Source organism: Mustela erminea, chromosome 1 (genome assembly GCF_009829155.1).
Source record: "Mustela erminea isolate mMusErm1 chromosome 1, mMusErm1.Pri, whole genome shotgun sequence".
In the NCBI taxonomy this organism is placed as follows: Eukaryota; Metazoa; Chordata; class Mammalia; order Carnivora; family Mustelidae; genus Mustela; species Mustela erminea.
The window spans coordinates 51,850,629-51,870,591 of record NC_045614.1 but is presented as its reverse complement, the minus strand read 5'-3'; the positions used below and the strand labels follow the sequence as shown (position 1 = coordinate 51,870,591).

General features: G+C 46.5%; 3 protein-coding genes and 1 long non-coding RNA gene across 8 annotated transcripts in view; 2 read left to right on the top strand and 2 right to left on the bottom strand.

Moving 5' to 3' along the window:
* The window catches only part of CIDEC (cell death inducing DFFA like effector c), a 12,266-nt gene extending 8,560 nt beyond the window's left edge, over positions 1 to 3,706 (top strand). For both annotated transcript variants that reach the window (XM_032326577.1, XM_032326569.1), the window contains exon 6: positions 3,179 to 3,706. In XM_032326577.1, coding sequence (XP_032182468.1) covers positions 3,179 to 3,341 — 163 coding nt within the window. In that variant the 3' untranslated portion in view covers positions 3,342 to 3,706. The remainder of the gene's footprint in view (positions 1 to 3,178) is intronic.
* Positions 1 to 7,910, bottom strand: part of LOC116580343 — a 10,707-nt gene extending 2,797 nt beyond the window's left edge. Inside the window, exons 1-2 of the long non-coding RNA XR_004281604.1 lie at positions 7,664 to 7,910; positions 6,269 to 6,353 (exon numbers count right to left, since the gene is read on the bottom strand). This is a non-coding gene — a long non-coding RNA (uncharacterized LOC116580343). The remainder of the gene's footprint in view (positions 1 to 6,268; positions 6,354 to 7,663) is intronic.
* On the top strand, positions 7,881 to 19,963 carry RPUSD3 (RNA pseudouridine synthase D3). Of its 4 annotated transcripts, XM_032326535.1 has the most exons (9): positions 7,881 to 8,020; positions 8,335 to 8,474; positions 9,334 to 9,378; positions 9,522 to 9,621; positions 10,286 to 10,393; positions 10,476 to 10,560; positions 10,781 to 10,904; positions 13,068 to 13,207; positions 14,036 to 14,478. In XM_032326535.1, the coding sequence occupies exons 1-9, from the start codon at positions 7,896 to 7,898 to the stop codon at positions 14,225 to 14,227; spliced, it is 1,059 nt and encodes a 352-aa protein (XP_032182426.1). In that variant the 5' UTR covers positions 7,881 to 7,895; the 3' UTR covers positions 14,228 to 14,478. The 4 variants fall into 4 exon arrangements, with proteins under 4 accessions (XP_032182426.1, XP_032182440.1, XP_032182447.1 ...); XM_032326549.1 differs by lacking the exons at positions 13,068 to 13,207; positions 14,036 to 14,478 and adding an exon at positions 19,676 to 19,963; XM_032326556.1 differs by lacking the exon at positions 14,036 to 14,478 and having other exon boundaries at positions 10,476 to 10,564; positions 10,739 to 10,904; positions 13,068 to 13,185.
* The window catches only part of TTLL3 (tubulin tyrosine ligase like 3), a 31,978-nt gene continuing 26,846 nt past the window's right edge, over positions 14,832 to 19,963 (bottom strand). Inside the window, 5 exon segments of the mRNA XM_032326613.1 lie at positions 14,832 to 16,769; positions 16,772 to 16,895; positions 16,898 to 17,009; positions 17,208 to 17,448; positions 18,442 to 18,586. Of these exon segments, the coding sequence (XP_032182504.1) occupies positions 16,678 to 16,769; positions 16,772 to 16,895; positions 16,898 to 17,009; positions 17,208 to 17,448; positions 18,442 to 18,586 (714 nt within the window). The 3' untranslated portion in view covers positions 14,832 to 16,677.

Genomic DNA, 19,963 nt, shown 5'->3' with positions numbered 1-19,963 from the left:
AAAGAATGAGATAACTTCATAGTTACAAAATTGGATTTCTCCCTGTGGGTGGGAGGGACAAAAATGTCCTTCCACAGATGGAAATAATTTGCACGTCTATGGACAATAGTCACTTGTATTATCTAATGAACTTCTTTTCAACATTTTACTTTATTTTTGAAAGTTTAATCAAGTAACACAGGAAGCATGAGAACATGTTAAGTCGTAAGACAAGTACCATTATGGTGATGTCTCCCAATTTCAGCTGTTCCACTGGCATTCAAGTGAATTCTTAACCCTATCAGGTGGAGGCAGCCACTGAGGCAGAGACATCCACCTCTTCCAAAGCCACAAATCTAGGGAATAGCAGAGCATGGCCTCTCGCCAGTTTCTTCTAACACATGTTCTACTCCTCTCCAATTGCTTCACTTAGTGTCTACTGGGCACCCACTGGGTGCCTGGCCCTATGATGTAAGCTAAAGATCCAGAGATAAGATGTCAGAACAAGTTCCATGATGGCAAGACTTTTTATTGCCTCCAGTACCTTGGTGAATGCTGACACATAGCAGTAATTCAGATCACTGCAGAATGAATGAAGATGCATCTGATCCTTGTTCTTAGAGGCCTTCTGAGAAGTCCTGCTCAGGGTCCCCAGAGTTCTGCCAGAACATAGCTAGAGTAGACCAAACCTTCTTGACTTTTTTTTTTTTTAATCAGTGTGTGTGTGTGTGTGTGTGTGTGTGTTTGTGTGTGTGTGTTTAATATTTTATTTGTTGGGGGCACCTGGGTGGCTCAGTGGGTTAAGCCTCTGCCTTCAGCTCAGGTCATGATCTCAGGGTCCTGGGATCGAGTCCTCCTTGATCTCTCTCTGCTTCCTCCTCTCTCTCTCTCTCTGCTTGCCTCTCTGTCCACTTGTGATCTCTCTCTGTCAAATAAATAAAATCTTAAAAAAAAAGATTTTATTTGTTTATGTGAGAGAGAGCACAAGCAGGAGGAGCCACAGACATAGCAGGCAGAGGGAGAAGCAGGCTCCCCACTAAGCAAGGAGCCCCATATGGTACCGATCCCAGGATCCTGGGATCATGATCTGAGCTGAAGGCAGATGTTTAACGGACTGAGCCACCCAGGCACCCCCTTCTTGGCTTTCTGAGCTTCTTCTGTGCATAGCCAGTCTGGAGATGAGGGACCTGAGGTGTGTGATTCTGTTTGCCAGAGATGACTCCCAATGTCAGGCTTGCACCTAGTTCTGTGGCTAAAAGTTCCATATTCCTCCTATACTATATCATGCCCCATGTTGATCTGGGCTTGCTGCTGGTAGTTTGCAAATTTCAAAATCTAGAGCAAGAAGCTGCAGCTTTTAAACTCAGCGCATTTAGGGGAAGTATGACTCTCAGACCTAAACACAGTAGATATGTTGGTATCAAGAAAACAGTAAGCTGGATTGGGTGTGGTGACTTAGTGGTGTCAGCTAGTTTTATTATTACTGTTGTAGTAAAACATACATAAAATTTACCACTTTAACCATTTTGAAGTGTACAGTTCAGTGGCATTAAGTACATTCACAATGTTGTATAAGAGTTACCACTATCAATTTCCAGAACCTTTTCATCATCTTAAACTGAAACTCTGTCCCCATTAAACACTAACTTTCCACTCCCTCTTCTTCCAGTCCCTGGTAACCTGTGTGTTACTTTCTTTCTCTGTTAATTTGCCTACTCTAGATATCTTACACAGTGTTTGTTCTTTTGTGACTGGTTTATATCACTGAGCATAATGTTACCAAGGTTCATCCATGTTGTAAAAAGTTGTCAGAACTTCATTCTTATTTATGGCTGGACAGCTGGTTTTAAGCTTCTGTTCTGTAATTTGAGGTACAGCCTTGAAAATTTTAAAAATGGGGAGCCTGGGTGGCTCAGTTGGTTGAGCATCCAACTCTTGGTTTCAGCTCAGGTCATGATCTCACGGTCGTGAGATCAAGCCCCTTATTGGCTTGGGGAGTTGGGGAAGATCTGTGATGGGGCAGGGAGTCTGCTGGAGATTTTCTCCTCCTTCTGTCCTCTCCCCCATTTATTCTCTCTCATTCTCCCCCTTCCTCTTTCTCCTTAAAATAAATAAATCTTTAAAAAAATAAATATTTAGAGAATTTTCATGTGTAGATGTTTATAGTTCTAATTATCTTTCTGCCTCCCCATACCTCAACCATAAGTTCATTTATCGAATAAAGGTTAATACTTTGAAAGTTTTTTTTTTAAATATTTTATTTATTTATTTGACAGAGTTCACAAGTAGGCAGAGAGGCAGGCAGAGAGAGAGAGAGAGGAGGAAGCAGGCTTCCTGCTAAGCAGAGAGCCTGATGCAGGGCTCAATCCCAGGACCCTGGGATTATGACCTGAGCCGAAAGCAGAGGCTTTAACCCACTGAGCCACCCAGGTGCTCCTAGTTTGAGAGTTTTAATACCAGCCAGAAAGTCTTTATTTTCTTTTTCCCCCCACTCCCTAAAATCCCCACCCAGGACTAGTAATCTTTTTTAAACAGATCTGGATAAGAACATGGTTAAAGTGGTCAAACATTCTACCAGTTACTCTTGTTTTGCCCTACTCATCTACTTGTTAGGCTCCCAATGAAGTGATCTCATATTGTTTCAACCTCATAACCCTGTGAGGCATCGAAATGGTATGATCCTATTTGATGGATGGAAAAGCAGAAGCTCAGACTCTAGTGGTTGGCCATGCTTCACATAGCTGAGAAGACCGGATTAGAATGCTGGCCTGACTCGAGTCCTGTTCTCAGTACATCACAACACTAGGCATAGGGGATCTTCATGTCCAGTACCCTGAAAATTAGCTAGACCACACATGACTTGGAAATCTAGAACAAAGGTCATGAAGGACAGCACCACGGTATGGAGATTCATGTGGCTGGCCCAAAGTAGTATTACAAAAAGTAAAGGTCTTATTAAATGAGCTTGAACTTTGCATGAGAAAATAGCGAGGTTTTGGACATCTCAATGAAAGTATGATGCCAGGCAATGCCTGCAGACCATCTCCCATTTGCTGAGGGAGGATAGCATCCACTCCTGTTGACACACTGTGCTACGGTTTATGAAACTGTGGAGGTAGCATGGAGGGGGAGACATTTAGAGGACGCAGAGAGAGGTTTTCTTTGTGGTTTGACTCCAGTGCCTTTTTCTTCCACCCAGGGAAGTTCTTCGTTGGGCCCTCCTCAGCATGCAGACCACAGGCCATGTGCTGCTCGGCACCTCCTGTTATATGCAGCAGCTCCTGGATGCCACAGAGGGAGGGCAACCCCCTGAGAGCAAGGCCCAATCTCTCATCCCAGCCTGTCTAAAGACACTGCAGTGACACCTCCAGTCCCTGGAGGCACTCCCCAAAGACCAGACTGTGGTCCCCATGCTCAGCTAGTAGCCACCACAGGCTGGCAGCTAGACACATCCTCCTCACCCACGCAGGACCATGAAGGAAGCAGCCTGCCCGGGGGAAAGGCTGGAAACCTGAGGGTTCTTACCCTGGCCCAGCTCCTTCCTGTCCAGGGTGGCTTAGCTGACCAAGAAAGGTCACCAGGAGGCTAGGCACAAAGTCTGCCCCTCACTTACTGTCTTCACACGCTCCCCACCTCCTGGCCTCCCAGCCCTAATACTCCTGAGTGAACCACCAAGTCTGCTAGTGTATGATATTAGAGAGCTCACATTATATTATTTATGCTGATACATCTTTGCTTGTGTTCTTTGGGGCTGAGGGTGGGGCTCTATCTGGAGGGTTGGAAAGGAGGGAGGAGAGGGATCTATTGTCAAACCGTTTTTCAAAATGTGGGGTTACAGGAAATGGGATTTCTTCTACCAACAAAAAAACATTTGATTCTGGAACTAATGTCTGCTTAATCAGAGACTTGAGCAGACCAGGTAATTGATATGATAAAGGACAATTTCCAAAATAAATCTGTCTACCAGAAGGGCTTTGAATGGCAGGGTGGGACTAAGGCACTCTTCTAATTTCTCAGTGTTGCATTTTATTACAACATTTTAAGTGTTTAGTTGGGAAAGGACTCATCAGGGTGTAACACAACCCTCCCTGTCAATGCAAAGCTCTCCCTAGCTTGTCAGAAGCTTATCTTTCATGTTCAGCACTATCAGCTTCAGGATTTCAAAATGAGCTGTTACTTAGCCACAAAGAATATTAGTTTCTCATCAGTGAGAGCTGGGATTTTTCGACCTAGAGCAACTCAAACAAGGTAAGCATGGAAGGCCAAGTTTGTAGGTGACTGTGCTTTAGTGTGTGGCTCTCAGATCCAAAAATATGTCATTTCTGCCCCTGAATATAAAGCCTTTTTGGGTTTTAAATACAGACTCCTGCCTTACCAAACCTAGAGTCTGCAAAGTTTTTGCTGGCAGCCGATCCAAACCTGCAGCCATGTGTGGGAGGAGCTGCAGAGCTAGCAAAAACATACTTACTATTCTGGGCTTTCTCCTGCTCCTACATTTAAGGCTGAGGCCTGGCTCAGTGTTATCCTTGCTGCATGGGGTAGGCCTTTCCCATGGAGGCATGATGTTTACATCAACACAGAAGATTTTCCTGCTCAACACTTGTAGAGGCTGCAGCCTACCTGCCGTCCCCTCCCTTTTTTACATTTAAGTTTTACTTTTAAGGTAAATGCTACACCCAGTGCTCAGTGTGGGGCTCGCACTCACAACCCCAAGATCAAGAGTCACATGCTCTACCAATTGAGCCAGCAGCCCTTTTATTTTAAAAAAAATCCTTTTTAAAAATTTTTTAGATTTTATTTATTTATTTTAGAGAGAGAGATAATGTACGAGAAGGAGGAGTGGCAGACAGACAGAAGCAGTCTCTCTGCTGAGCAGGGAGCCTGATACAGGACTCGATCCCAGGACCCCAGGATCATGACCTGAGCCAAAGGTAGACATTTAACCAACTGAGCCACCCAGGGGTCCCTTTAAAAAATTTTTTTTTAAGTAAGCTATCTGCCCCTCTTGTGAAGTTACGCATAAACTGAGTTGGGCTGGGGGTCCAGAAGTCTGGAATTTGTCCAAATGTCCCTCCTCCTATAATTGAGAGTGTCACACCTTGAGTCTTGAGTGACTGACCATGATCTCTTGGCACCGAGCCCTCTCGGCCCAGGGAAATTTGTTTTGTTTTTTTTTTTCTTCCAGGAACTTGGAGACTGACCAGCTGTCAGCAGTGAACGGGAGAGGGCAGGCTTTAGTGAGGCTGGGATATATGAAAGGAAAATTCCAGAGAGCATAGGACCTCAGGAGAGCCAGAGACCAGTCCAAGTGGGGGGATGGCCCCGCTTGTGGCCAAGTGCCATAGTGGAGGAAAGGTCTTTTGCAGTTAGGGCACACTGTGTTCCTGCCCCTAGGCCTTAGTCTTTCCACTTTTGCTCAAGCTGGTACTTACGAAAGCACAGGAGACCTTTCAGAAGAGGAGTACTAAAATGCCATGTGGCCTTATGACAAAGCATAGTACTGTCTGAGCCCAAAACAGGATAAAAACCACTTGTATTCTTGCCAAAAGTCTTGCCAGTTCTGTCTCTATCTGTGTATATCTACTCAAAAATTGATTGCTTAAATCTTTGAATTAAAAAAATAAGTTCCTTGAGGTATAACTTACATACAATAATATTTTCTCTTTTAAGGTATATATAATTAAGTTTGGGCAATGTTTTTTGCTTTTTTTTTTTTTTTTTAGTTTTTGGCAATTTTTTAAAAGGATTTTATTTATTTATTTAGAGAGATTGAGAGAGCACACACGTGCACATGTACACACCCATGCACATGCTTGGGGAGAAGAGTAGGAGAGGGAGAGAGACTCTCAAGCAGACTCTGCACTGAGCACAAGCCAGAATCATGATCCTGAGATCATTATCTGAGCCAAAATCAAGAGTCAGACCCCCAACCAACTGAGCCACACAGGCGCCCAAGTTTTGGCAAATCTATAAAGTTATTTAACCACCATTCCCAGCCTACAGAGAAGTTCCCTTATGCCCCTTCTAATCCCCATCACCACCCACCCCAAGCCCCAGCAACCTCTGACTCTTTTCTGCCAATATAGTTTGCCTTTTCTAAAATGTCATGTAAGTAGAATCATATAGTCTTTTAAAAAAATTATTTCTACTTATTTTTATATAAATTTTTTATTATTGAAAACATTTGATGAACCATACAGTCTTTCATATTTGCCTCAATTTTTAAACCAGATTTGCATGTGTGTATGTAGATGAAATATAGCAATGAAATAAAAAAAAAGCAACTTACACAATTCCAGAGGGTGAAAATCACTATTCATCTTCTCACGTCTGATTCTTTCTCCAGAAGCAAACACAACTCATTTTTGTGTGTCCTTTAAGAAATGCAGATACCCAGTGGGTTAAGCTGCTGCCTTCGGCTCAGGTCATGATCCCAGGGTCCTGGGACCCAGCCTCGCACCGGGCCCTCTGCTCTGCTTCCCCCTCTCCCTCTGCCTGCCTCTCTGCCTATTTGTGATCTTTCTCTGTCAAATAAATAAATAAATAAAATCTTGGGGCGCCTGGGTGGCTCAGTGGGTTAAAGCCTCTGCCTTCGGCTCAGGTCGTGATCACAGGGTCCTGGGATGGAGCCCAGTGTTGGGCTCTCTGCTCAGCAGGGAGCCTGCTTCCTCCTCTCTCTCTGCCTGCCTCTCTGCCTACTTGTGATCTCTGTCTGTCAAATAAATAAAAAATAAAAAAATAAAAATAAAATCTTTTAAAAAAAGATTAAAAAAAAGAAATCAGAGACCTAAAATGCAATAAATATATGTAAATCACACACACATATGCATCTTCAAGTCACACCGTCCTTTTCTTTCCTTTTTTGCTTTAATATCTATTTAGAGACTGATTCATATTAGCACATACAGACATACACATTCCATAATGGCTGGATGGTATGGATATGTTACAGTTGACTTAGCACTCCTTTATTGATGAATTTAGGTTAATTTCAGTATTTTCCTAATGCAAACAGTGAATTGAAAGTTACAGTGCTCTTAGTAAATAAATAAAGTAATATGCAGGTTGCACGGTAACTTTTCTATAGTTGTGATTATAGGATAGAACCCATTTTGTTCCTTGCTATTTTTTTCACAGAACACCTCGTTTCTCCTGTTGGTCCCTGCCTCTGCCTCCCATCTCCCAATACTTTTTGCTCCCGGTGAATTTCTATTCGTTTTTCACAGCCCTTCCATCACATCGCATGCTAGGACTAGCTCCTCTCCCTTCACCCTCTCAATATCTGCACAGGGTTTAAGCAAGATGGGCTGTGACAATGTGACCTGTGTGCACTCGGTGATCTTGTGGGCAGGGCCTCAGTCTTGTTGATCTATATTTCTAGCTCAAAAATGCCAGGGTCTGGCATAGAGTTAACATTTTAAAAATGTTGAATCGGTGATGATTTAGATTTATTTCCCCTATAGTGCTAACCCGGGACGACAATACGTTTCCAGTTTTGAGATTTGTTTTGATAAATAATACTGTAGTGAATGTCATTCTCCCTCGGGCTTTCTCCTTTTGGATTGATTATGCACCTGTCTTGGGTGTTTTTGTTATTTCTTCTCAATTTGCCTTATAAAATTGGGCACAGTAGTGGTTTTTTGAAGTCAGAGGCTCCTACGAATTGGAATGGTTATCAGAGTACCTTTCGTTCCTGTTTTGCCTTAGGAGAGGTCCTATGATCCCGAGTAAATTCCTTCTCAGCCCCGTGCCTCAATTTCCCCAAAAGCACCGAAGTGAGGCGAAGCACTTTCTTTCCCGGCGAAGGCAAAGCTCCGCCTTTTCAGGGCCCTGAGTCCGCCTCCTCGCTATTCCGATTGACAGGCAATCTGACCAATCAGCGCACTGTAGCTGAGCGTGTCGGCCTTTCTGTACACATGCGCACTGTCGCCGCTGGGGAGATGGCTAGCTGTCGGGTTTTGCGCCAAGTCTGGTGTGGCTGCCGGCGGGGGCCGGGGGTCCGCCCAGGGTCCCAGGCCTCAAGCTTTGGCACCAAAGCCGGGTGATTAGGCCTCCCTCTGCCTCTTTGTGTGGGTTGGACGTTGGGGCCGGGGTAAGGTGTGTGTGGGATCTGGATTTAGGTGGGCACGGATTCTAATTCCGATACTACTATGTGACCCTGAACTACTCATTTGGTTTCTCTGAGCTTCACGTCCCTCCTGCAAAATGGGCGCCGTTGTTTATGAATTTTCGGGAGGCTCATCCAGGCATTTTCAGGCATTTGTAGGAGGTGGCAGGATTTAAGATGTGTGAAGATAAGAATGGACACACCTCAGGAAACAGTGATCTCCCTGTTGCTTACCCCACCTTTTCCAGACATCAGCTGCGCCGAGGAGGATCCAGCAAGCGGTCGGGGCCGTTGGGGGACCAGCCATTCGCGGGGGTGCTGCAGCTAGAGAATCTCACCCGGGAAGGGCTGGTTGATGCGCTGAGGGCAGCCATAGTGGACCAGAGAGGTGAGGGCTGGGAGGGGCAGCTGCACAGAGATCTGGGAGGGCAGCCTGCGGCTCAGAGCCTTCTGCAGGCTGACTGGGCTCCGTAACAAAATCTTTGGGGGTCATATCCGGGTTCTGCCTCCCACTAGTGGTATGACCTGGAACCAGCCACGTAATCTGCCCGAGCCTCAGCATCATGGGAATAGGGGTGTGAGGGTGCAAATAACTAGAGAGCCTTGAACATGGTAGGCACTTGGTAATAAGAATTGTCATAATAAATTATTTAGGGACAAAACGTAGGCTTTGAAGTCAGATCTAAGCTCTGTAATCACCTTACTGTGTGACTTTAGGAAAATAATTTCTGTGGACCCAAGTCGCCAGTGATTTAATTTTCTCAGCTATTTACTGAGCATAGGTTCTATTCCACTGTTCCAGACAGTTATACCGTGCTGAACAAGATAAATATGGTTCCTACTCTGAGGGAGCCAATATTTGAGTGGGAGAAATGGGTTAACCAGAAATAAATGGACAAGGTACTTATTACTGATCAGTGTGATGAGTAAAACAGGGTGTTATAACCGTGTGGCTGACATTAGATGGAGATTCAGGCCTCTCTGTGGTAGTGACATTTGAGCCAACATGATGTGAAAAAGCCAGACAGGTGAAAATCAGGGACTGAGGAAACAGCAGGTATAAAAGCCTAAAGTGGCAACAAGCTTAGCATATGCCAAGGACTGAAAGAATTTCTGTTTAGGGTGTGGTTGATAACTCATGTCTGAGAGTTGTAGTGGGGACACAAGAGAAGTTGAATTGAGAAAGTACTTTATAAACTCCAGTTGCTGCTTTTGTGTCACTGATGCTCACATACTGTATGTTCTAGGACCTCTTGTTACGCTGAATAAGCCACCAGGTCTACCAGTGACAGGTATGGTCGGGGGGAGGGGAGGTAGTGGAATAGGGTTTGATGGCTCTGAGGGATTGGATAATGAAAAGAAGGAGATGGTGGCATGAAGCCAAAGGCCTCTGAGAGCAACTTGTACTTTTCCTTTTTTTTTTTTTTCCCCCCAGGAAAACCAGGGGAGCTGACATTGTTCTCGGTGCTGCCAGAGCTGAGCCAGTCGCTGGGGCTTAAGGATCGGGAGCTCCAGGTTGTCCAGGCATCTGGGAAGTAAGTGGTGGGTGGTGATGGGAGAATAGCAGGACAGGGCTCCATCTTGGGTGAGGGAGCAGTTGCTTGGAAATAGGCTGAGACATGTTCCCTAGGCTGGTTTGGGATCACAGAGGAAGGATGCAAGGAAAAGGAGGGAGCGGACAGATCTGGGTTCGAATCCGTGTGCACAAACTGTGATCTTAGGCAAAGCATGAAACCTCACTGAACCTCAGTTCCCTTAATCATAAAGTAGAGCAGTGCTTTGTGTGCAGTCACTTCTCCAATCCCATAATCATGGCAGGCATTGCTGGTTGATCCACAATATTCTTTCTTCTAACTGCCATCAATTAGAGCTGGTACTTGAGATGAAATATGCTTTTGGGGAATTTAATTATTTATAAGCCAATATATACAAAATTCCTACTACAGTGCCCAGCGCTGTAGGCATTCAGCAGTGGATGGTAATTGTTACAACATTTGGCTGTGAGCTCCTTGGGAACCAGCGGAGAATGAGAAACTCATTAAATTATGTAGTCTTATTATTAAACATGAGGAAGTCAGGGTTATAGTACTGGTGTGACCTCTTGGCCTTAAGCAGGCCTGTGTTCCTTCCAAGGGGTCTCCCTTTTTTGTAGGTGAGCCCAGAAGACTTTAACTTCTGTGATTTATCCTCTTTCTCCAGAGACACCTCTGGGCTTGTACTCCTCTCCAGCTGTCCTCAGACAGCAAGCCGCCTGCAGAAGTTCTTCATCCACTCACGGAGAGCCCAGAGACCCACAGCCACCTACTGGTGAGAGGGGATGGGAGGCTCCCCGGGGCAGTCGGAAGGTCCTGGCAAGCCGTCCTGTGACCTCTTCCTGCCTCTTTCTCAGTGCTGTCACTGATGGGATTCCAGCTACTTCTGAGGGGGATATCCAGGCAACTCTGAAACTGGAACACATTGATGGTGTTGATCTAGTAAGTCAGGTCTGGGAGGGAACGGGAGGGGACTCTCCAAATATATGATCCCTAAAGAGGAGTCAAGTGTATAGACTTGGGGTGGCTGTCTCAATTGTCCCCTAAAACAGGCAAGTGACCACTGCTTATACTCTGGCTCCATCTGTTGGGAGCAGAGAGGGTCTGGGTGAGCTGCCAGATATGTGTGAAGCTTGTTCATTCTTGGGGGCTGACACCACAGGTAATTCCAGTGAAGTCCCCATCCCGGAAAGACTTCCAAGAAGGTGTCAAGAGGACCTTCAGCCACTTCCATGTGGTGGCCATGGGCTCTGGCTGTGCCCTGGTCCAGCTGCAGCCACTGACAGGTGGGTCTGGAACCTTGCCAGCCCTCACAACTGTATTTGGCTGGGGCGTGGGGAGGGGGAGTGGGAAGAAGGTGGTGGTGGTGGTAATGGCAGCTTAGGGAGCATTTGATGGTCTCTAAGAAGGAAGTAGTCAGACACAGCTGGAGGAGACAGCGCTTCTGCTGCCAGTCTGATGGTCATTCCTTTGTAGCCCATCTATTTTTTTTTTTCTCTAAGTTTTTGATCTCTAAGTTTTGTTCTGTGGTTTCACTGTGCCTAATCTAGGTGTGTGGGCTCAGTTTTATTTATCTTGCTTAGAATTCACTTTGTTTCCTCAGTCTGAAAATGAATATATGTCATCAATCCTAGAAAGTTCTTTCTCTTCAAATGTTGCACCTCTTGCATTTTCTCTGTTCTCTTCCTTCTGAATGCCTAAGAGAGGTGTCTGACCTTCTCATTCTACTTACTAGGTCTCTTTTCTTTCATGTTTTTCATTTCTTCATCCCGGGTAATTCTTCATCTGGGTAATTTCTTTAGATCTATTTTCCAGGTGAATAGTTTTCTTTTCAGTTGGATCTGCCAATTCAGCCCATCCATTGACTATTTTTCTTTCATTTCTAGGAGTCCTATTTGGTTGTTTTACAAATAAAAATGGCCCTGAAAAATATAGAGCATCTTTTTTTCTCATATTTTTTCAAGTTAAACATACTGATATTTCTATATTTCAATTCTATATGTATTTCTGTATTTTCATTGTCTGAAGTTCTGGAGGGCCTAATCCTATGGTGTTTCATGCTGACTCTCATACTTGGTAGATTTTCATTGCTCTGTGATTCAGGAATGTGGATTCACGTTCAGCTGGGCCTTTATCTGTGGAAATCTTTTGTTGCCTCACTGTAGGTAGGGCCCTCCGGAGTGGTTCTGCCATTGGTTCTGCCAAATGCCCCAGAGCTATCACTGTTTCAAGATCTCTTTGAATATTAATGTCTTGGTTGGAAGTTCACAGATTACGCTGGTATTGAGTCCCAAACCTGTGTGAGAGTGGGCTCATGGTTGTGAATTCTCAGGGGAAAACTTCACTCCCTTCACCCATACCTAAGGTGATGACCTGTCTTCATCGGTGGCTAGCTTTTTCTCCTGGTTCACCCCTTTACTGAAGATGTAGCTCCTCTAGAATTTCATTTGGGTACCAAGGCCTCAGCCCTGGCCCCTAGGTAGCTACTTAAACCCAAGACCCCTGGATACCAAGATTTGCAGCATCCCTGGAATAGATGAAACGTTGGCACTTGTGTACTGTGGATTTGTTTTCTACTGGCTTTGGTCTTGGGGACCTTAATTTCCTCTGCCCAGCTCTATATTTAAAAGAATGGTTCTTATATTTTTCTGGTATTTCTAGGTGGTTTAGAGCAAGAAATTTTTTAGATTATCCAGTCCACCATATTGCTAGACATGGAAGCAGAGTAGTAGCTCCTGGGTTTGAATCCCAGCTAATGGTAGTGGGCAAGTCACTTCTTTTTGAGCTTCAGTTTTCCTGTGTGAAGATGGGAATGATGATAGGACCCCCTTATCAGGCTGTTATGAGGATTAAATAAATTTACGTATGTGAAGCACTTTGTACCATGCCTAGCACATAGCTCCCCATTTCTTTGTCAGGTTTCCCCAAAACCTGTTCAAATTGGGGTAAGCTAAAAACAGGGAAGGTATTGGCTCCCATAACTTAAAGTTTAGGCATGGCTAGATCTTGAGGCTCAGAGGATGTCCTCGGGATGTTCTTTCTTCATTTCTTTTTGCCTCCTGCATATTGGCTTCTCCCTCCCACAGGCTCTCCTCTGGGCACGGTAGAGATGGCCAGAGGCTCTGGCCGCTCCAGGCCTGCACCCACCAGTTTAGTACCCTAGAAGGAAAAAGCATTCCTTGTTTCCAGTAGCTTCAGCAGTAAATTCAGGGTTGCATCTCTTCATGAGCGAATCTTACAGGCTGGGTAGATTGATGGTTATGACGGTGCTGACCTGCTCTTGCACCCTGCTCTGGACTCGGGCGGTAGCATTGACCTCACTAAAACCACGTGATCTGTAAATGGGAGCAGAGTGGTGGTGTTTCCCCAGAGGAGAGGAGGGATGATGATCCTGGGTGGGACAGAAAGAGCAACTGCCTACCATCTGTCCTCTGTCTCCTGTCCCCCAGTGTTCCCCAGTCAACTCCAGGTACACATGGTACTACAGCTCTGCCCTGTGCTTGGGGATCACACATACTCTGCCCGTGTGGGCACTGTCCTGGGCCAGCGCTTTCTACTGCCAGCTGAGAGCACCAAGCCCCAAAGACAGGTACCCACACCCACCTACCTATTGTTTCGGGGGGTGGGCTGTGGGGTGAGGGTGGGCAGCACCTTCAGACATTAGCTATGAAGTCTAGGACTGAATGGCAGCCCTCTTGGCTTCCAGAGCTATCTATAAGCCCTGTCTTACTGTGTGCCTTGAGCAAGTAACATCCCCTCTCTTAGGCCTTGTTCTGCCCATCTGTTCAATAAGGGACTTGAACCAGCTGATTTCTCAAGGCCCTTTTAAGTCCGTTGTTCTTTATGTCCCTGGTGTAAGGACTAAACATAATTGTGTGTGGGTTACGGTTACTCTATGTGCTCTAACAGAGTTACCCCAAAGTCCCAGAGTTTAACACAACAGTTTCCCTCCCATTAAATCTAATGAATGGGGGTGGGGTAGGGATGGGCTTTACCCCAAGGTCACTCAGGGACCCAGGCATTGCCATGCAGCCAGCAGATGAAGGGAGACAGTACAGTGCAGGTCCATTTGGGAGGTTTTCATGAGTCAGGTCTGGCAGTGGCTTGCTTATACTTGCTAAAGTTCCATTGGCTGTTCCATTGGCTAAAACTATCACGTGGCATACAGTTAATAAAACTGCAAGAGGGACTCAAAAATGTTTAGCTGTGTGCCAGGTGGGAACTGATTTGATGAACGCTAGCCAGTCTCTGCTATAGTGTGATGGTATATGTGAGTGTGTGTTTGTGTAGAGAATACAAATAAGAAACTATTGTCAGGGAGGGAGCAGGGGAGGGAAGACCTGCCTTACTTCCATTTTTGGTTAGAGCTGGTTGGAACTCAACCTGGCTGAATGCTGACATGCCTCTCCCACCCCAGGTCCTGGACGAAGCCCTCCTCAGACGCCTCTGCCTGACCCCGGCTCAGGCTGCCCAACTGCCCTTGCATCTCCACCTGCGCTGTCTCCATCTTCCAGGCATGAGGCCCAGGGAGGCCCCCATGAAGCTTCTGGCACCGCTACCCCCTTATTTCTCCAGGACCCTACAGTGCCTGGGGCTCCGCCAACAATAGTCCTCCTTCTGTTCCTTCTGTTTCCACTGGCAAACAGTGGGGATGGAGGTGAGGGGAGAGGAGGATGAACCTACGATCAGGCCTGAGGAGAATGAGGTCAGTGCTCAACATGCACTAAGGCCATGCTTTAAGATCCTGGGCTCTGCATTCGGACAAACTTAAGATCAGGGCCTGGCTAGGCCACTTGCTGTATGGTGTTAGGCAAATGACTTCACCTCTCTGCTGAGTTAATAAAAGTACCTACCTCATAGTATGGTTTTGAGGATTTGCTGAGAAAGTAAACATTTATCATGGAGCATACTTTCTGCTGAGTTCAGTATGCGATTTTATTTGGCTGTTTCTGTCCCAGTTCTAGCTGAGAGGAAATATCTAGCTTTTTGGCATTTAGTTGTGCTAAAATACATATAACAAAATTTACCATCTTAACCATTTGTTTTAAACATTTTTTTTAAGATTATTTATTTATTTATTTGACAGACAGATCACAAGTAGGCAGAGAGGCAGGCAGAGAGAGAGGGGGAAGCAGGCTCGCTGCTGAGCAGAGAGCCTGATATGGGACTCAATTCCAGGACCCCGAGATCATGACCTGAGCCGAAGGCAGAGGCTTAACCCACTGACCCACCCAGGTGCCCCAGCCATCTTAACCATTTTTAAGTGAGCAGTTCAGTGGCATTAAGTATGTTCACATTGTAGTGCAACTGTCACATCCCATCAGCCTGCAGAACTGAAACTCTGCTCCATTAAACACTGACACCCCATCCTTCCACCTCCCAGTAGCCCCATTCTCCTCTGTGTCTATGAATCTGATTACTCCAGGGACTTCATATAAGTCAAGACCTTAGACCTTTTACGTGAAAAAATTGTGAAATATATCAAACATATGAAGAGTACATAAATAGTTCTGTGATTTAAAGAATAATTATAAGGCGACTCCCATATAAGCACCACTTGGCACGAAATAGAAACATACCTCTCCTTCCCTGTTAGGGTAGCAGTTCTCAACCCTGGCCCCACATTAGAACCCCCTCAGTGAAACTTTTAAAAAGCCCCTTCCTTCCCTGGGATTCTGCACCCTAAAGATACCAATTTAATCAGTCTGGGCTGGAGATTCTGGCATCGATCTTTTTTGAATCTCCCGGAGGGGTTCTACTGTTCAGTCTAGGTTGGAGGCCCCTCCCCTGACATGGGAGCTTTCCTTGTTTGTCTTAAGTTTTTCCACCAAATATACATCCCTAAACAACATATTTTGTTTAGCCCAATTCTAAAGTTTCTGTAAATGGAGTCGTGCTATCTATGTATATACTCTTCAGCGATTTGTTCTTGTTCCACACTGTGAAATGCATCTGTGTTGTGTGCTGTGGGTTTGAATTCCAGTGCATGACTCTCCCAGTTGATCCATTCTACTGTTAACATCATCATTCAGCTCTTAGCACAACACTGGTGTGAAGCTGCTCATGTGCATTTCCTGGTTCAGTTATGTCAGAGATGCTGGCAGAGTGTATGTATCTTCACTTGACTAGTGTATTGGTTTCCTAGGACTGCTGTAACAAAATTACCACAACCTGAGTGGCTTAAGATAACAGAAACTGATTTTCTCAGAGATCTGTCTGGAGGCCAAAAGTCTGAGATGAAGGTGTCAACAGGGCTGTGCTCTCTGAAGTCTCTAGGGATGAATCCTTGCCTCTTCCAGCTCCTGGTGGCTGCAAGCCTTGACTTATGGCCACATCACATCAGTCTGCTCTCTTCTTCACATGGTCTTCTCATGTCTGCGTCTTCTAAGGACACTTGTCATTGCATTTAGGGCTCACCTGGATAATCCAGAGTACTCTCATCTCAAGATCTTTAACTTAATCACATCTATGAAGACCATTTTTCCAAATTAACTTATTCACAGGTTCCAGGCAGATATATCTTTTGGGGGAAGGGAGGCTAACATTCAACTTACTACAACTAAGAAATACCAGTTTTTCAGATGGGTGTGGCTGGTCGGATATTTCTTTCTAGGAGACCATGGGCTCTTGCTGAGGAAGGGACAGACCAACTCGCTCTGGAGAAGGGCTGGTGTTTAGATGAGGTCCATCCTTCCCCCATCTCGTGGTGTAAATCTGACACCTGTTAGATGTTACTCTGCTGCTGGGCCAGGTTCTCCCCTGGACTTGGGCCTTGGGGATCTCCCAGTGGTGAGCAGTCTGGCAGTACGTCCTAGCCTTCTCATTGCCACATGATCTTGGGCAAGACATGTCTCCTCCTTCAGACTCCTGTTTCTTCATCTACAAAGTGAGGCTTATCCCCCAATCCAAGATCAGAGATGCCAGAGAGACACTACATAGGAAACTCCATGCCTGTTGCTATGGGGTGGAATTCTGGCCCTTTGCTTTGTGGAAGGGTGTCTGACAGCCTCTAGCTCTCACTCTGGATGTTGGGGCACAGGGCCTCAGCCTACTCTCTCTTCACCATCCAACAGAAATGGAGCCAAGCCCAGGAAACTTCACTTGCTCCTTTTTATTTGGCGCTGCATCCAGGACAGGGGCAGTGACGACCAAAGCAAGGGCTTCTCTGGCCTCACGTCCCACATGCCCCCTAGTTCCTGGTATGCTTTGATAAAGGGCAGGGTTCCTGGAAGGCTCAGTGTTTTCATGAGGCATGCCTCAGCCTTGGGTTTGTCACAGAGTCTGGTCTTGAACTTGCCTTTGGCTTTGATCTTCCTGTGGGTGCTAGGAAGATTTCCAACTTCAAAAGGTAGAGGCCACAAGGTACTTCCAGGATGGGGACCACGAAGGCGCTGGGAAGCAACAGCCTCGGTGTGAAAGGGGGGAAGAGGTGGAAGAGATGATCAAGAAATCTGTTCAGGAAGGGGGTTCTGAGGGAAAAAAGCCCTTCCCTTCTGGCTCCAGCCTGCCTGAGACCTGCCCTTGCCTGTGCCCTCCAGCCCTGACCCTAGAGCCCTGTATTCAGCACTGCCCACCAGGGTGCAAGTCACAGTTCAAGGCCCACCTTTCTTGGTTTTAGGACGCTGGATGCCAGCTTGAGCTCAGAGTTAGGTGGGAAGGAAATCAAAACCTTGGCAGTAGGTAGAGTCATCAAGGCCTTGCCTGTGGTCGACAGGGCCTGAGAGCCCACCAGCTTGCTGTGTTGCAGTCTGAGGACCCGCCCCTGGGATCGGAGAACATGGGGAGAAGGCAGCCGGGCCTTGGTGTGGACGCTGGGGAAGTGGGAAGGGGCTGTGGGAGCAAAAGGGGCCATGAGGGCCTGGGGAAGGTCCAAGGCCGACAAGCTGCCCCTCAGGGAGAGCATGAAGGGTGGGGAGGTGGGGGAAGAGGAAGGCTTGGGGTTTGAGATGACAGATGGAGCCCTCCCAGTTCCTCCTCCAGAGGCCATGGGAAGAACACAGGATTTGGAGTCCAACAGACCTGGGTCTGCATCCCAGCTCTGCCCCTTCTGAGATGTGCAACCTCGGGCAACTTCCTTATACTTCCTGATACCTCGGCTGGAAAATGGGGATAATAGCACCTACCTTGCTAGGTTGTGAGGACTAAAGGAGCTGGTTAGGTAGCAGCACAGTGCAAACTGTTAAATGCTGTAATTAGCCCCTTTCCCCCAGAGGCAACTCTGCATGGAGGCAAAGGCAGAATACTGCAGCAGGCAAATCTTGGGCTCTGGAGAGAGATGGACCCGGGATTGAGTCCTGGCATTTGAAATAAGTCCAGCTGCTTTGCAGGGTGGCTACTTTGGGAGAGAACAATACTCATTTGGACGTGCATTTAAAAAAAAATACTTTGGAAGTGGTGGCTTTTCCTTGCTACTAGTGTCTTCTAGGTGGGGCAATGGTGGGGTTGCAAATCCAGGTGGTTAGGACGGGGGGGCGTGAAGAGCAGGAAGAAATTGCCTTGGGACCCCAGGGTGTTTTGCGGGAATGATCTTACCCAGGGCCTGGGGGTTCTTCGGACTCAATGGCAATCTGTTCAAGGGGTGGGGTTGCCTGTCCCCACTAGCAAAGGTCATGGTGAAAATGCAGCCCATCCTGGTGCTGGGGGGCTCCCACTTCCGGAGGTTGGGGTAGACCAGGGCTGTGGCACTTTTCGCCTTGCCTTTCTTCCCCTTTCCGGGGGCCGAGGTGGTGGCAGTGAAGGTTGGCTTCTCAGTGTGCCCCAGACTCCTGGCCCCAGCAACTTTCCTAGGAGCTGACTTGTGGGTAAGGGTCCCCGAGTCCTTGCCTTCCCCAGAGCCTCTCTGGGTCAGCAGGTGAGGGAGTGCTGGGCGGACCCCCATCCGCCGGTGACACATTGCCAGGGGCTTCTTGATGGTGGAGCCCTCTACTAGGAGCCGGATACCCACATACTGAGGTACCTCCACGGCAGGCTGTGGAAAAGAAGAGGAGATGAGGCCTGTTCAGACAGTGATGCTGGTTGCTGGAATCCTAGGCCCAGAAGGAATCAGGACAGAGATGGATGAAATTAATCTCTGGGCTAAGAAACAGGAAGCCCACCTCTGTCCTCTAAGGATTCTGGCTCCGGAGGCCTGAATCAATACCTAGAAAGTTAAAAAACAAACAAACAAAACCCTAGAAAGTCACAGAGTCCCTGGGATTAGTAACTCAGTGGAGTCAGAGAGCCTTAGCCATGCTATCACCAGCACTCCCTACCTTTTACCCTCCCCTAAGTTCTCCCAGCCCCTGCTGAAATGTGTATGGCTCTGCTCCACAGGCCACTGCTGACAGACAGCTTCCTGAGTTAAGCCAGAGTCTCTGCAGACAGAATTTGAGTTGTGTCACCCAGACAGATAAGAGGCTTGGAGCCTGTCTGGAGCCCTGCATGAACCCATTATGGGGAAGCAGAAATTAAGAGCTTTAATGAAGGCATTCTACTAAGAGACTGAAGTAGCAAATTTGCAGGAGGCAGAGAAAAAGGTCCAAGAGAGGAGCTCCTGTACAATTTTCAGTTCCTATTAAGCCAGCTGTACACCCTGTAGCTAGGCTCCAGAAAAGCCCCCTGTATCTTGCTATGACCCCCCCCTTTAACCTTGAGGTACTCTGAGGTATTTTCTGTGTCAGTAGAATAACCTGATTAGAATCTAAACATCAGAATCACTTGGATCTTGTTAAAAATAACCAAGCCCACAAAACCCAACTGATCAAAGGAGGCAAGAATCAAAACTGGGTATCAAAACAAGTTGGTGAAAAGGATGACAGGAAAATGTGTCATGTGCACACAGCCTCGGCATCACTTTACAGAGTAAGTGATCATTGCCAGAGGGAGGAGCCAAGTGACAATGGAGAGATCTGGTAGCCACTGCCCTAACCCTGTGGTCAGACTTAGCATCACTAATCAGGAGACAGTCCAACAGTATGTGCCTTGTGATAGCATATAAGGCACTCAGTATCACCTCTCAAGTGTTCTTGCCAAAAATGTTTAACCTGAACCTCACCAAGCTGTTTGGCCTAACTTCTAGTTTACAGGACATTGAGATAACAGAAGAACAAGCTAAACAGCACCACGAAGAAACAATCAGATAAATCCAAAATGTGGGGCAGTTCTACAAAACAACCAGCCTGGTCCCTTCAAAAGTTCCAAACAAACTATGGAGGAAGAAAAAGCAGTGCTGCTGCTCTAGATTAAAAGAAATTAAAGATCACCCAAAGGAATAAAACCTGTGACAAATGGAATCAAGGAAGTGAAAGACCTGTACATTGGAAACTAAGATACCAATGAAAAAAACTGAAGACACAAATAAATGGAA

Coding starts and splice junctions, on each gene's coding strand:
- RPUSD3 (XM_032326535.1), top strand. CDS start 7,896: ATGCGCACTGTCGCCGCTGGGGAGATGGCTAGCTGTCGGGTTTTGCGC. Junction 10,394..10,475: donor AGACCCACAGCCACCTACTG/GTGAGAGGGGAT, acceptor CCTCTTTCTCAG/TGCTGTCACTGATGGGATTC. Junction 10,905..13,067: donor CCAGCTGCAGCCACTGACAG/GTGGGTCTGGAA, acceptor CCTGTCCCCCAG/TGTTCCCCAGTCAACTCCAG.